At 53.6% G+C, this 16181-nt stretch overlaps 1 protein-coding gene across 1 annotated transcript; it reads right to left on the reverse strand.

The window, feature by feature from the left end:
• Positions 1 to 8093: 8093 nt before the first annotated feature.
• PIRT (phosphoinositide interacting regulator of transient receptor potential channels) lies at positions 8094 to 12287 on the reverse strand. The gene is made up of 3 exons (XM_042883950.1): positions 12225 to 12287; positions 11642 to 11780; positions 8094 to 8516 (listed from the first exon to the last, which is right to left on the reverse strand). The coding sequence occupies exons 2-3, from the start codon at positions 11642 to 11644 to the stop codon at positions 8094 to 8096; spliced, it is 426 nt and encodes a 141-aa protein (XP_042739884.1). The 5' UTR covers positions 11645 to 11780; positions 12225 to 12287.
• Positions 12288 to 16181: the final 3894 nt, after the last annotated feature.

Raw genomic sequence — 16181 nt, forward strand, 5'->3', positions numbered from 1 at the left:
CCTTGCTAATTGTGAAAGGCTTTATCAAAAAGTCACACAAGGAAGTATGTCCTGAATGGCTGATGGTTGGAGATCCCATCACTGGCAAACCTCCTGTGCTACATGCCTAGGGCTGGTGAGATGGCAGAGCTGAGGAGAGGTGAGCCCACTCCCAGCCCTGGCAGTCTGGCACGTGCCCATAGGGATATCACTCCCATCTCTGCCTCTCCTTATCTCCTGTGTTGTTATAAAACCATTAGGTCCTTGGGGCAAGGGTTGTCTCTGGGGCATCCTGCTGTCATCATCACTGTTTGGTTGCCTGGCACACAGCTCTGAGCTGCCACTAATTAACTGGAGCAAATGGGCTCCAGCTGCCATGCCAGCAAGCTGATGGGGAGGAACACCCCCTTGGGACACAGGAAATCCCAGAACCACAGCATGGTTTGGTTGGAAGGGACCTTACATCTCAATCAGCCCCATACCTGCTCTGGGGTGGTTGCCCTTCACCAGATCAGGCGGCTCAGGGCTAACCCATGGCCTTGGGCACCTCCAAGGCACCACCCAATCTCTATGCCTGCTGGGCTGTGCCAAGCCACCAGGCACAGCCTGGACCAGCCTGAGATTAAGGGAACGTAATCTCAAATCTGGTGTTCCAACGTGGCACTTTGGACTCAGTTTCTGTGTGCTCAGCGTTTGTCACTGGGCTGTGCGTTGTTCCCCGTGACACAGCCTTTATTTGGCTTTTTGCAGTTCCCTGTTAGTTTGCTGGAAATATGCCCCCCACTGGAAAAGCCTTCCCAACCTGGGCAGTCCTGAAACTGTGACACATGCAAAGAGCTGAGCTCAGCTTGGAGTACGTCAGGTTTTGCTCCTCGCATCCCTGCTTGCTGCAGCCACACTGTTCACACCAGAAGTCTTGGAGCTAAGCGACAGCCCAGCTCTGAGTTGTTCCTACTGGCACTTTGTTTATCCAGGCTGCAGTTATCATTACTTGACTCTCTACCACCAGGAGCTGTTGCATGGCAGTCCCCAGTTCTCAGCATCGTCTGATGGGAAGACCAGAGTAGGTGCAAACCCCACTTCCAATTTCCACCTAAACCCCCTCTCCGGCCTCACCCTCCCAGGCTCATCTCATCCAACCCACATCCTCGTCCATCATTAATCTACCCCACAGCATTTGTAAATCTGGTGTTCCTCCTGCAGCACGGCTATCTCTAGCAGGTCCAGTTCCCCCAAACCAGCAAAGCACCCCTGTGTGTGACACCCATGGTACCTTTCCCTGGTGTCCATGTGGGCAGACGATGCTCGGGGAACCTCAGTCTTTGTGGATGCTCTTCACCAATGGAACGATGCTCTGCAGCTTCCCAGCTGGTGAGATAGCTCCTCCAAATGTAAGTTCCCATTTCAGCGCTGAGGGTCAATTAAAACCCAGCTCCCTATAGGGGATCTCGATGTTGAACGTGTACCAGAAGACCCAGAAGAGAAGACTGAAGGCAAGCAGCAGCGCTCCCAAGTAAATAAAGAAGTCCCAGTAGCTGAGAGAAGCGAGCAGCCCCACGAGGAGCAGGACCAGCCCCAGCACGTCGCACAGCAGGGCCAGCAGCAGCACCCCACCACAGCGCCCAGCCAATGCACGCAGGGCCATGCTGCAGCCCCAGCGCCAGCATCCCTCCCCGCCTGTGGCAGGAGGAAGTACAAATGTCACAACACACCTTGCAGAACAATCGGGAGGCAGCACGACACTGCTTTAACCATTTCATGGCCCCGCCGTCGCTGCCTCTGCTTCTTCCACAGCAGGGCACGGGGCTTCCCTTTCTTTATTAGGAAACTGAGACACGGGACTTTTTCTGGAGTGTCAAAATGCACCTCCCTTGCAACCCCTCCCAAAAGCAGGTCTTGCTGGAAAGCCAGAAATCGCACAGCCCGTGCCATCGCCCATCCCTAGAATGGGAACTGTCAGGTCAGTGGTGAATCACTACAGAAGGTGGGACTTCCCAGAGCTTGTCCATGAGCAGCTTGGTGGGATGCCGGGCTGATGCTCTCTGCTCCCCAGTTGCCGTGTGATGCTGGGGACATCCTTCCTCTCCAGTCAGCACATGATGGCAAAAAGAGCAATCTGGGGGTGATGGAAGCCTCTGGGAGCCCCTGGCCAGAGGTGGCCTCTGTAGGCCGACAGCCACCTGCTGTGGTATCTGCATGCTGAGCTGCACCGCCTCAGGGCAAGAGCAAGGCTGGCACTGGGGACAGGGTGATGGCTGATGGCTGGAGTTGGGCACCATGTTTGCTGCATAGGTGCTAAAAGCCACTGGGCTCCTGCCTGCCACACCTACGTGCACCACAGAGCACGTCCCCATCAGCCTCTCCCCCCTTACCCAGGCTGCTGCATGTAGGTACTGTAGGCAGCATTGTGCTAATGGCAGTGTGAGCTGCTCCATCCCAAAATCACAGCTCTGCAGGCAGAAAATTTTTTCCTCCCCACATCTCAGAACAATGAAGGCTTTTGAATATGCAAATGAATAACTGATCTCTTCTTTGTGCATTCTGCTCTTCCAAGGCCTTGGGGAGGAGCTGCTGTTTGTCATCCCAGGACCTGTCAGCAGTGGGCTGGAGCACAGCAGCTTGCAGGACCTGATCACCCCCTAACAGGAATCCTTTTCTGTGGTCTTCTTTCAATGGACTACAGTGACAGTGGAGATGGATGGAGGTGGTTTGTGGCCCTTAACTCCTTTGTTCCACTGCATTTGCATGAACACGCTGGAGGGCTAGTGTTGATGCTGCTGGAGATACTGGTCACAGTTTTACTGATGAGACTGAGCCCTGTTACTTTCTGAAGACTGGGATTTTTGCTTTGTCTTCCTTTCCCACAGAAACATCCAGCTCCCCTTTCATTTGCCTACTTATCTATCTATTCATTTTTCATCCAAGGTCATTTTCTTCTGTTCCCTGGGTTTCAGAGAGCCCTTCCATATTCTATTAAGCAGTTTTCATCATCCCTCTTAATGCACCAAGACTTCTCTGCCCCTTCTAGCCTGACTTTCTCCAGTCTCTGATGCCCACAGACATCAGCCAGGTGGGACACCGTGCATTGCATCCTCCAAAGCAAACAGCTCAGGTGGAGGTGGGACTGATGTAAAGAGCTGGAGTCAGCCCTGGCCTGCCCAGCCCCATGCATTGAAAAGCTGTGCCACCTCGATCCCATCAGGCCAGAAAGAGTTCTTTTGGGCTGCGTTTCATGGAAGTTAGAGCAAGAAACCAAGCTGGCAATGGCAGCTTCCTGTTTTCCCCCAGGTTTGATGTTGCATGGCACTTTGTTGGATGCTAGAAGCCCATCTGGGATTTGCCCTGTGGGAAATGTTCTCATCTGGGTGCAGCTCCGTGGTGCTGAGTTCTACCAGTGCATGAGAGCAGCGATCTGCCTGCGATAGCGCTCACGGAAACGCGACACACGAAATAAAATCACTCCCCCAGGCTGGGAAGGAACCCAGAGGTTTCCAGAAGTTCATTCACCTCCAATTATCAGCTAAGAAAACTGCAGACATCTGCATTTCATTCCCCAAGATATTGAAAAACAAATAAATAAAATCAAGCAGAGACCACTGCCTACCTCTTCTGCCTTTTTCTAGCCCAGTTCTGCTGCACTTGGAAGGATGATGTTAGCAGAGCATGCTCCCGGAGGTGGCCCTGTACAGGTTTGCAGAAGTATGCAGCAAGAGTGAACCAGTTCTCCAAAGGGAACAATGAGTGCACGTCCCTCAGTTACACATGAGCTGGGCGCAGCTGGAACGTGAGCAGATGAATGGAAGCACTCTGACAAAATCTTGGGCTAGCAGGTGTCAGTCAATATTTATTTAACTGCAAAGTCGGGAGGCAAATCCTTAAAACAGGGCACGGAGTGGCTGCTTTCCCCAGGGCAAAGCCTTGTAGTGGGTTCAGCAGGTGAGAGCTGGCTCAGACCTGAACCTGCACTGAGAGCAGCTGCAGGGACGGTTTCCAGACTCAAGTTCTCATGTCTCACCCTGCTTCCTACTTTTACAGCCTTGGGGGGCTGACCGTGGTTTTTCTGTCTGCACCCAGCAGGGACTTTCCGAGCTCTCTTCACCTCTGCAAACATTTGTCCTTCCCATACCTGTGCTCAGCTTTATAGCAAAGGAAATGAAAGCACTTTCTAATAAAACATTTCCTTGCACCCAAAAGGCAGGCAGTGGCTGGGCTGCAGCCAAACCTGGGCGAAACCTCCAAGGACTTTGCCCAGCATCAGTGACACTGGCCAATTCTGCACAGGAGGTGAGAGGAGAGGAACAGAAGAGGGGAAAACCTTCTGGCACAAGCCAAGCTCTTTTCCATGGGCACGGAGAGCACAGACTGCTCCATGGACCACAAAAGCATGCACCCACAGCCCTGGCTCCCGCTGACTGAGTCTCTCCATCCCAGTTTCTTCAGGAAATAGTTTTCTATTGCCACTTCCCACCTGCTTGCAGGGCAGAGCTGCACGGTGCCCCCCACAGACCCTCGGGGCCTTCTGTGGGGCACTGTTACCTATGGGATGGGATGGGGCGAGGATGGAGGAGCTGAATTTCTCCATCAGCCTCTGCGGAGCCCTGCAGTCCAGCACAGCCACAGCACTGCCTGCCCCGGGGGAGCACGAAGCCCCGCCCGCTCACACAACAGACCACGCCCACAACCACAAGCCCCTCCCATTTCTCAGAGCCACGCCCATTCCATTGACCCCGCCCCCTTCAAAGGCCCCTCCTCTCCTGGCTCTGTGCCCCACGTGTCTGACCACAGCTAATGGTGAGCCGTGCCCACGGGGTGTTTGCTGTCGTTCAGGCTGAGTTATGGAAACTCAGATAAAAAGAGGAAAAATCCCAACTGCTGCTGCTGCTGGGGGCACACACGTGATAGGTCTGCATGGCACGGAATCCTCTGCTGCACTGAGCCAATGCCTGGACTGATGGGCTCTGCCATGTGTGGGTGAAATTTGGTTTGTATTCACGCTGCTGTGGACTGAAATAGGAAAGATTTGGGGTTTTTATGGGGGGATTTTCTGGGAGATGACAGCTCAACCCAGTAGGATGCTGCCCTGCAGGGTGCTAAGAGGGGAGCACCTTGGGGAGCGTCCCACCAGCTCCAGGCTCACAGCGCTGGGGTCACCCAGACACACTGGGGAACATTCCCCCTCCAAACTGTTCTGCAGACGTAGTGAATTTCATAACGGGTTTCCTGTTATTTTTATAGAGCATGGAAGCAGATCACATTGGACCTAGCTTTAATGAGAGTTGGTCAGGACTGCTGTTGTTGCCTGATCCAGTATTTTCTTCACAACATGTGTCTGGTTTCTTTATTCTGATCTGAAGCATCCCAGCGGGATTCAAACAGGCTGCAGGGGGAGAAGAGATGAGCACAGAGAGCAGCAAAGCTGTGCTTTGTGCATACGTGGGAACAGCCCGAAGGCACCAGAACTGTGTGTGCAGACCTAGGGTGCCTCAGCTGTGTGCTGCCCCAGCAGTGACAGGAGGAGGTGCCCTGGGGATGGCCGTCTAACACGGTGCTGGATGCCCCCTTCTTTTTATCATCCCTTTAGGAATCTGCTGTCCTAACCCTGCTTTGAACCCAGAGGCAATTCCCATCCCTGCAGCCTCCCAAGGCAGTGTGACACAGAGGTTCTCTGATCCCATGGCGCAGCACAGAGACAAGATTTCTCTCCTCAGAGGCCCTGTGATGTTGGCTGGGCTGTGTCAGGGCTCGCACTTGGTGTCAGCTTCCAGTGAAGCCTTTGTGAACAACATTTCCCACTGCTGGGACTGATTTGCACTGCACACATAAATGCAGATCCCACCCAGCCTCTGGGTATCACTCAGGCATTGATCACTCATACAGTGGAGTGTTCCCACCCTCCTGCTGGGCTTCTGTCTACACCTTCAGCTTCAGCCTGATAATCCAGCTCTGCCTTCAATTACTACTTACCTCTCTGACCCCTACAGCTCAGACAAGCAGACCCAAGCTCTGCTGACCCCTGCCTGGGCTGTTGCCCTAACCTTCATCTGTGCAGTCTTCATCCCCTGCTGACAAGAAGTTGTGCCACCTTCGCATGCAGGGTCCTGGGTGGGTCCCTGGGCAGACCCCAGCACAGAGCCCCAGGCCAACCCATGGCCTCAGCCCTCCTGGTCTGCCTCCTGTCACACCCCAGGGACAGCCAGCTCCCCTCCTGCAGCAGGCACGAAGCACAACAGCAGCAAGGTGAAACCCTTGAGATATTTCTGCTTTAATTAAATCAAATATTCTTGTTACAAATAACCAGCATGGAATCCTGTTACATTTCTGATCTCAGTGACTCCTTATCCCATTGATACTTCACCAGTTGTTTCCTTGGTTATAAGATGTGCAGTACAGGACCCCACTCTGTGTCCCCGTCCCTCATACTGCTCTGTGATTTCTTCCATGCCAGCCCTGCTGCTCACCTGCTTTTCTGGCTGCATTCATCCTTGGGCAGAAGCTTGGGGTGAGCCTGTGCCCACTGCAGCTGAATCAATAGAGAACTAGCGTGGTGCCAAGCCAGCACCGAAAATAACAGCAGAGCACAGCTCAGAGGGATGAATGACTGAGGAGCAGGAGGAGGTTTGCTGGGTCTGCTGCCAGACCACGCACCTCCAACAACCCGTTCACCAGCTGGCACCAGCGGGGGACACGTGTGCACTGCATGGAAACACAACTCGGGGCACAGCCAAGCTGGGTCAGCAGGATGTGTTCCTCGAGCACGTGCATCTCGTGCTAGCTGCAGGCCAGAAGCTGCCTCTGCTGCTCCCCATCATACAGGGGAGCCAACATACCGCCAACCTTACTCCCATCCCAGGGGGAGCATCATGAGGCTTTGAGCTGTGGGCTCTTTGGGCCATATCTGCAGACCAATCTCTGCTTTCAGTGGGTCTTCTGGTGTTATCCGGAGCTCCCAGCATGTCTGTGGTGGCAGTTCCTGAGGGATGTGGCATCCAAATCAACAGGAAGTTGTTCTGTGCTGATGTCCACTGTCCTAATGCAGAGCAGGGTGTTGCAGAGCTGCTACAGCAGCTCTTTACCAGCCTTTACCAGTCTGTCTTCATTCCCAGGAATGTCCCACTGCTTTAAGGGGGTGATCCATGGGAGGGGGTGGAAATGCTGCATGGAGGTGCAGGTGGGGTCTCCTCTCCTGTGCCCCTTTTCTGCCTCTGATCAGCATCAAACCATGTCCTGCCCAGCCCTGGAGCTGGGTTCTCACCTGCATGGGGCTCCAGGCACTCAGCCACAGCTCGCTGGGCTGAGGTCTTCCCAGGTGGGATGCTGTGGGAGGTGAGCTGGATCTGAAAAATCAGAGTCCCACTCAGAATTAGAGGCAGAATATCATGTGCCCAATTATATTAACCCAGGTTTTGTTGTCCAGAAAGAGTGGTTTTTCAGACTGGGAATTTTCATTTCAGGCGAAGCTGTGTGAGTGCTGCACCCTGAGCACAGAGTGAGCTCCGGCCCACAGCCATTCTGCTCAGCTGCCATAGCAGATCTGCGCTGAGGAATTCCCAGCCATGGACCCCACGTCTGATCTTCCCAAGCTTTGGTGACATGTGTTGCCCATCCTGGTGGTCTCTGCTGTGAAGGGATCCGGGACCACACTGTCCTGCTGCCCCTCTCTGTAACTCTGGAGATACCTCCTTGGACATCCCATTTTCCAGACGTGAAGTCCAGTGCTCACAGCAGCTTTACACACACCGTGGTAGGTTGGCTCCTCTCCACTGCTGTGCCCTACAAAAGCTGCTGACGGAGGCTGCCAGAAGCTCTGCTTTCCCCTTCCTGTGTTGGTTTGGCCATTGCATGGCACATGTGGGGTTGGCCATTGCACAGCATGTGTTGGGTTGGCCATTGCATGGTGAGGTGATGCGGGGCACTGGGCTCACCATCAAGTCCTTATCTCTTTTTTTCTGAGGTTTCCTGGGCAAAATACGAAGTTCACTTTCATGCTGGGGATGGTACAGCATGTCCTGTCTTATAGGGAAGGGACTGGGATGAATTCCTCTAGGAGAGTACACGAGAATGCTTCTTTTTATGGCTAACACGAGGAGTGGGGTGGGGGCCTTCCTGGGAGGTGCTCAGCGGTTGAAGAAGAAGGACCTGAGGCTCTGCAGGAAGTGTGACTTCTGCCTCTGCTTCTGCTTCTTGCGGATGATGGGGATCCAGACGAGGCCGCAGACAAGGAGCATCAGTCCCATGGACAGGAACGCGGGGCCACACATTTTGTACACATTCCTGTTCTTGATTTCAAAGCACGACAAGGTGGTAATGACTGTTCCGAAGAGGAAGATGGCAGCTCCGACGGACATGACGATGATGGGCTTGTGGTAGATGTCCCACTTGCTCCTGGAGGTATTGGTCCAGACAGACTCGCTGCGGGAGCTGATGCACAGCGTGCTGGCCGTGTTGCTGGTCAGCAGCTCCTTGGAAGGGGGGGACTTCAGGCTCCCATTAGGGCTCTGGGGGGGATTTTCCATGACAGCGGGATCTGAGGAGGAGACCTAGGGTGGACAGAAGAAAAAGGAGCAGAGGACTGGTGCTGGAGGATGGACTGAGTGCTGTCCATCTAGTCATCAATGAGTGCATGCCCTTGGCCAAGTTAAAGATTGGAGAAAGCTTGGTGCTGTGCTGCAGGGAGAGAAGAGCACCACACCTATATGAGCAGCACATTTAAGGACAGGCGACTGGATCCTGCAGGGAGGAGGGCTGCCTGCCTGTTGTGGGACTCCCACTGCCCTCCCCACCCCTAACCTTAACACCTGCCCTAGGGCAGGTCCCTTCCTTAGAGCTTCTTTACCCAGAGGTGATGAGGTCCTGGCACTGCTGCCCAGAGCTGTGGATGCCCCATCTCTGGAGGTGCCCAAGGCCATGGGTGGCCCCTGGGCAGCCTGAACTGGCTTGGGGGAAGGGGAAACAGCCCACAGCAGGGGTGGGTCTGGGAAGGCTGCAGGAGGAATCTCAGCTCATGCCAAACGCTGTGCTGTGCTTTGCAGTGCTGGGGTCAGCCCTGCGGCTCTCTCAGGAGCCCTGCCCCTGCATTAGATTTTCACCTACTTGAGGAGGAAATGCATTTTCCCAGAAACAGCATGACTTTAGCATGGGGAAATCATTATGATAAATGGGAAATGCAGTGCATTATGTTAACCACCGTTTCATCGGAGCAGGGGAAAGCAGGACGTGGAGCTGGCAGGGAGGCCCGCAGGGTCCAGCGTGCTGCAGGGCTGGGCATGCTGAGCTCAGCTCTAAGCACGGTGCAGGCTGTGAGCCCGATGCTCATCCAGAGCAGTTCATCCAAAACCCTGCCCAGGCCCTCAGGCACAGCAGTCTGAGAGCTCGCTCCCAGGAACACGTGCACCACGAGTGCTATCACACTGGGTTTGCAGGTTTGCACCCTGCTTTGCTATGGTGAGGTGCAGAGGAGATGAGTCCAGAGCCTGGTGCCTCCAGCCTATTTTTTGCTGCTGCTGCTTTATGCTAAGGCTTGCACCACATCGGTGCAGGCACGCACAGCCACAAAACTGCTCCAGAGCTGAGGTCCTAATGATCCCTACCTGGGCCATTACAGCAGGTAATCCCTAGCTGGGCTGTGCTGGGCCCTGTGCCCACCCCAGGGTGCTGACACCTCCCTTCTTCCTTTCACCCATGTTCCTTTCCCAGGTTTGTGGTTTATTCTGATGTAGTTTTTTCTGTTTACTCCCACTACTGAAACACTCAAGCACTGCTGCAGAAATGCAGACCTGGTGGCACTGACATATTTTGTGCCATTTAAGATTTGCAAAAATTGGACCAACAAACAAAAAATAAAAGCAGAGCTCGGTGCTTGTATCCCTCCCATCTGCAGCTCTCCCCTACTCTTTCAAACCAGGAGAGGTGGGGCAGAGCAGGGCACTCATCCTGCCATCCTGATCTGCTATGGCCTCTGGTGACTCCCAAGATTTCCTCCTTCACAGTCATGGCATTTCTTGTCTTTCTCTTATTCTAGCATCCATTGTGGAGAGTTTTTATGTTCAAGCCACTGTATGATTTTAATTCACTCAGCCCTGTTGTGCTGCCCAGGTCCTTGCCTGCAGCCCCAGCACTGTGCCCAGCTCCCAGCTCCTACTCATCGATGCCCTGCTTACCATTGGGATACACTGAGCCCTGCAGAGCACCTTCCTCTCCACTTTGCAGAGATATAATGGTGGGCTCCTGCAGAAACCTTGCTCTTCCCTCCAGGCTTACATTTGCACTAGTCTGGATTTGTTTTTCCCTTTTATTTTCTGGCATAACCATTCCTCTCACCACAATTTTCAGATGCTGATCATTTTTATAGCACTTTGCATGAGGTGCTGTGTAGTTCCCTTCTGTTTGCTCAAGAAAGATTTCACTCTCTACACGTGGCCAGGAGTTTGGTTGCAAGCTCTGCATGTGTCTGCAGCTCTTGGGAGAGCTAATGTGATTTCAGCTCCTGCTCTGCCCATACTCCATCCCTAATTCATCCCAGATGTGCTCACATTGGAAGATGCGTGATGCTCGTACTGAGCAGCCCAGCAGGATAATGCTATCAGGTTTCTCCCACATTTTGAATAATTATTGTTGTAAGGAGAGCATCTGCAGATGACCATTTGCTGCCTTGCAAATGCCTCCAGAGCACATCTCAGATATCATGGCTGGCTACTGCTGCCCCAGCTCCTGCAAGCAATGCTCATACCGGGGTCTTTCTCCATCCCTGACAGAAGGAGGAGTGATGCTTTCTCCCTTTTTGCTCTCCCAGTGCTTTGCACGCTGATGTTTGAGAATCCCATTTGCTGAGGACCCCAATAAATCTGGCTACAAGTGATTTAATTTTCCTGCCCATCTCTGTGTTCACACAGGAGCAGCTCTCTGCTCTGTCTGCTCTGTCTTTTGCCACAGAGGCCAAAAATCCTTGTGACACCTCCAAGTCTGAGAGCAGCAGATGAGCAGCCAGGACCTGGGGTGCCACAGCCAACCTGCAGATATGGACTGAGCCCCTTGGAAGACCCAGGGACATGCTAAGGCTGCATCTAGTCCCACAAGTCCCCAGCCTGTCCATCTCCTTTTCCCATGGGGAAACAGCTCTGATTCTTCAGGAGCTTCTTACACACTGCTCTTATCTCAATACCTAACTGCTGCCCCTGTTCCCTCCGAGAACAGCAGAGCATCCCCAGCCCAGCCAAGGACATTTTTGGGGCATGGCTTTTCCTATGTCCTGGGGTGCCTCAGTCTGACTCTTGGCTGTGCCCTCTCTACAGGACCCCCCAAGGGACAATCGTGGGACCACAGTTGTCCCACTCTTTGCAGGGACAAGGGACCAGATGCTCCGGAGAGTCCATGTGGGATGGTGGGGTGGTTGGGGAAGGAGGCTGCGTGGACAGGTACATGCGAGCTCTTAGCAGAAACTTGTCAAGATGCCATGCCTCAGCCAAATTTAATTCAGCATCTATCAATCAGGTTCAAAAGTAATCAGAGAGCGGTGCATATCTGTGAGCCAGCATCCCCAGGGCCCTCTCAAAATGAGGACGGTGAGCAGTGCGAGACCCCCATGGCCAGGGGGGCTGAGGAGCATCCAGCAGAGGGGCAGGTGGGGGTCACACAGGGGACCTGGGGGGACCGAGCGCCAACTCACCATGCTGAGCTCTGCTTCTGTCTGGCTGCACCGAGCATCCCCCGACGCACAGAAAAAGCAGCAGGGAGCTCAGGGTGCTCCACTTCCCATGGGTCAGCACAGAGAGGGACAGATCCCGTTGGGCTCAGCAGGCTCTTCTCTGGAAGGAGATGGAGGTGTGTCAGCACAAAGCACCCTACAGCCCCATCCTCCCTCCTGCCCTTCCTGTACTTCACCATGGCTGGTGCTGGCCCTGTGGACAGGCTGGCTCTGCTCTGAGAACAGGGCTGGGGGAACGAGGCTTGGTGGCAGGGGATCGTACACCTCCTCCAAGCCCCACCACATCCAGGATGTAAGCCAAGCTGGAGCCAGTGTCCATTTGCTGGTGTGGTGGAGCCGGATTGGGCCCAACCTCCTGCATCCCTTGGGAGCAGCTTCTCAGCATCGCCCGGAGTTTGGCTGGCCCCACTGATGTGCTCAGAGCCTTGATGAGCAAAGAGCACTCCTGAACCCCTTTTTGGGCTCAGCAAAAGGATGACCCCCACCCTTATTACGCTGCATCTGCCACCCCAGAACCAAACCCATGGAAATCCATCCTACTTACATGGGGGGGGGCGGACGATGGCTGCCCACCACCAACGGTGGCACAGATGGAACGGCTGCAGCAGGGCACCCTGCCCTCCTCACCCAGGCTTGCCTTCAGCCCTGCAGCCCTCTGAATGTTGTCTACTGGGCTCTGTTGAGTCTAATGAACGGTGGAGCATATCCCAGCTCTGATGAGCTCACCAGCCCATCAGGATATTGGTTAACTCTTTGTTTCCCCGCCTTGGGCTCTGACTTATAGGCAGCTTGCCTGCAGGGTTTGCTAAGAGGCCGCAGCTTGGAGGCAGTCCAGTGGCAGGAGGAGCAGGGTGGGTCGGTTGCTGGAGCAGGGCTGCTGGGGATGCTGCCCCAGGCTTTGAGCACCAGCAAGTCCCTATAGCTGCTCTGGGTTGTGGTTGCCTTGCTTCCAATCAGGGGATGGTAACCAGTGTCTGCAAAACACTTGGAGGCTCCTTGCTGAGACATTTGATAGATGCAAGACTTAAGCAGTTAGCTATTAATTAACATCCTGAATCCATTACTAGGAGAGGGAGAGAAGATGAATCCACGGATATACTTTAAAACCTTCTTACATCACTGTGAATCCACCTGCTGCAGGGAAAGGATCCAGCCTGACACAGGCATTGCTGGTGGCCAGGAGCCCTGATGAGGCTGTGGCCATCCCTCTGGGCTTTGGTTTGTTGCTGTAGTGATACCCAGTGCTGCACCAGGGACACAGGCAGGGAGCAGGGTGGGGTGTAACAGGTCAAGAAAATGTCACTGGGATTGACAGATCTTGTGTGGGCTGTGGGATGGGTGCAGAGCATCCCAAGGCAGTGCATGGGGCTGGAAGGAGAGGAGGAGGGCTCAGAAGGGCTGTGGGTGGATGCAGCTCAGTGGGGCATAGGGAATTCAGCAAGGAAAATCAGGGAGTGTCTGGAAAAGTGAGGTCCCTCAGCTTGGCTCTGTGCAGACCTTTGGCCAGACGTGTTGGGTTTAGACCTCATCAGCAAGGGACAGTGGGCTCACAGACCAGGGCAAAGGTGAGATGAGCTCAGCATCCTTGTCCGTCAGGACTGTCCACATCTCTTGATGGGAGGTGTGTGCGTGTTAGCTGAGCATGAGGGCCAAGCCCTGGGGGATGAGATGATTCCACTGCCCTTTAATCTGAGAACCAGCATCCAGAGTAGCCTGGTGTTTTGGGAGCAATAGATGTTGAAAACGCTCTTTAGAACTGGGAGGGATTTGGATTTCCTAGTCCAGATTCAAGAGAGTAGATTATTTGTCTTAAAGAAGCAGTTAGGAAAAAAAAAAAAAAAAGAAAGAAAGAAAACAAAAAGAAAAAAGAGATGGGAAAGCTTCATGTTAGCCCCTCTGCTGAGATTAATTCCCCACTCTGCTCCTGCACCAGCTCCAGGCTGACCAGAACTGGTCCTTCCCCCTGGGAGCATCCAGCCTTGTGCTTCAGCCCTCTCCCATCATGTGCCCCATTTCATTTCAGCTCCCCCACATTCACCCCATACTCTGCAGAACCTCTGGTTCCTGCACCGACCCGTGGTGACGGGGCAGGCGGGGGCACAGTGCCAGGCTCCGGGGAAGGGTCACAATCAGAACACGGGGCCCCTTTTTGTCAAAGTAATTTGGCCAGGACGCTGAGGCTGAGAGAGGATGTGCCCCCAGGTATGTCTGTGTGATGGGGAACATCTCAGTGAGTCATCTGGGAATGAAGTGAGACGCTGCTTTGTCCCTCATGAAGATGCTGGGGGAGAAAACCAGCCCGGGGTGGGACCCCAGGAAGGACCCCTCCCATGGGAGCCCATCCAATCCAGATCCCATCTCACAGCCCCGCACTCGGAGCGGGTTGACCTGGCCGTCACTCAATTCTCCATCCGTGGGTTCCTGCTGCCACCTCGTGGGGCTGAGGGACGGAGGGACTCCGTGCGGCCTTCCAGCTGGAAGGGAAAATAATAATAAAGAATAAATGTATATATGTGTGTAGATATATACATATATCTATTCAAAACAAGCAGTGCCCAGCAGACAACACAACGACCAATACCAGCCAGCCCCTGAGCAGCAGCAGCAGCTCCCTCCTCCCCACCCCAACATGTACTGTTCAGCATTACATGACATGCCATTCAATACCCTTTTGGCCTGTTTGGCTCAGCTGTTCTGGCTTTTCCCCCTCCCAGCAACTTGTGCATCCACAGCTCCTGGCTGGCAGGACAGCACAAGGAGCTGTAAAGTCCTTGGCTTAGTGTAAGCACTGCTCAGCAACAGTTCAAGCAGTGGTGTGTTATCAACGTTGTTTTTTACTCCTAAATTTAAAACACAGCATCATACCAGCTAAAATTAACTCTCTGTGGCTCTCTCTGTGTGTAGCCCTGTGGGGTGATGTCATCTCGGGTGCACTGTGTTCCCTGTTTGACTTCTCCTTGGTGAAAGAGGAATGAGGATTTCCTTCAACCGTCAGTGCCTTTGGGTGATGAGATGTGGTCACCAAACCACGCAGTGACAGCAAATAAAAGCATGGGACCCAACTCAACTCCTGGTCAGGACAGGTCCCATTGACCCCCAGCCATTGTATCCCAAATGAACATGTGCTTGGGTCAGGGCTGGCATACTGAGCCTATTGACCTGTTCCTGGCTGGGATGGAGACAATGTGCAGCCACAAGTGGTATGTTCAGACAGACCCAAGCAGTTAGGCAACTTCAGAGGTGCTTGTCCCTGGAGGTGTTCAAGGCCAGGTTGGATGGGGCCTTGGGCAGCCTGCTCTGGTATTAAATGTGGAGGTTGGTGGCCCTACATGTGGCAGGGGGGTTGGAGATTCATGATCCTTGATGTCCTTTCCAACCTTGGCCATTCTGTGATTCTGTGATTGTGGTCACCTGCATTGCTCTGGGTTGATGTGCTCAGCAGCACAATGATGGATGGTAGGATTGGGTAGGATAGGGTAGGATAGGGTAGGATAGAGTAGGATAGAGTAGGATAGGGTAGGATAGGGCAGGATAGGGTAGGATAGGATAGGATAGGATAGGATAGGATAGGATAGGATAGGATAGGATAGGGTAGGGTAGGGTAGGGTAGGGTAGGGTAGGGTAGGGTAGGGTAGGGTGGGATACAAGACTGATGAGTCAGGAGATATGTAGCACTCCAGCAGTTAAGAACACACAGCAGAATCTCCTGTGTCTTGGAGGTGGCTGTGGACATGATGGCACAAAGCCCCTTGTATAACCTGACTGGGCAGATCTGCTTTGCTGCACAGAGGCCGTTCCAGCCCTTTCCATCTCATGGTTCAATTTTCATCCTCTAGCTGGTGTGTGCTGGTGTGTGCTGGTGGCCAGGTCATCCCTTCTGCTCTACTGCTGGTGTTGCTGCTTGATGGAGAGCTCTGCATCAGCTCCTTGTGCCCTGAGAGGCTACATCCATTATAGCCACAGTGTGCCATGAGGATGGAGGGTCTCCCACAGCTCTCCTCTGACCTTTCCCATGTCAGTTTGAACTCTCTGAAAGGCAGGTATGTCCTGGGCTCTTGAGGCCTCCATGGCACTAACTCATGGCCTAGAAAGTGGGCAAGAACATTCATTTCAGCAGAGAACGAGATAGGTCTCATGTCTGCCCCTCTCTCCAGCCAGGTCCCTGCTGGATAGCTTCTGTCTTTTTCCATCTCACTTCAAATAATCTTCATGCACCTTACTTAAACATCAGCAGCAAGGCTCTATGGTCTCTGCTCCAACTGGTGGTTTCCCAGGAGATCCTGTTGTCTGCACCAGAGTGAGGGAGTAGGAAAGTCCCTTTCCACCACTTCCTAAAGGAAGGCTGCATGGTTCTGCCATGCCCATGGAATGAACCTGCTTAGTGCTCTGTGCTTGGGGAGCTCTCTTACATTTCCTCCAATTTCCTGCCCTACATCCATGATCCTTTCTCACTCAAAGTCCACCTGCAGCCAGGGCAAACATGGAGTTGGTGTTTGAGGTC

This window comes from Lagopus leucura, unplaced genomic scaffold (assembly GCF_019238085.1).
Source record: "Lagopus leucura isolate 7727_CA_CO unplaced genomic scaffold, USGS_WTPT01 Super-Scaffold_100040, whole genome shotgun sequence".
NCBI lineage: Eukaryota > Metazoa > Chordata > Aves > Galliformes > Phasianidae > Lagopus > Lagopus leucura.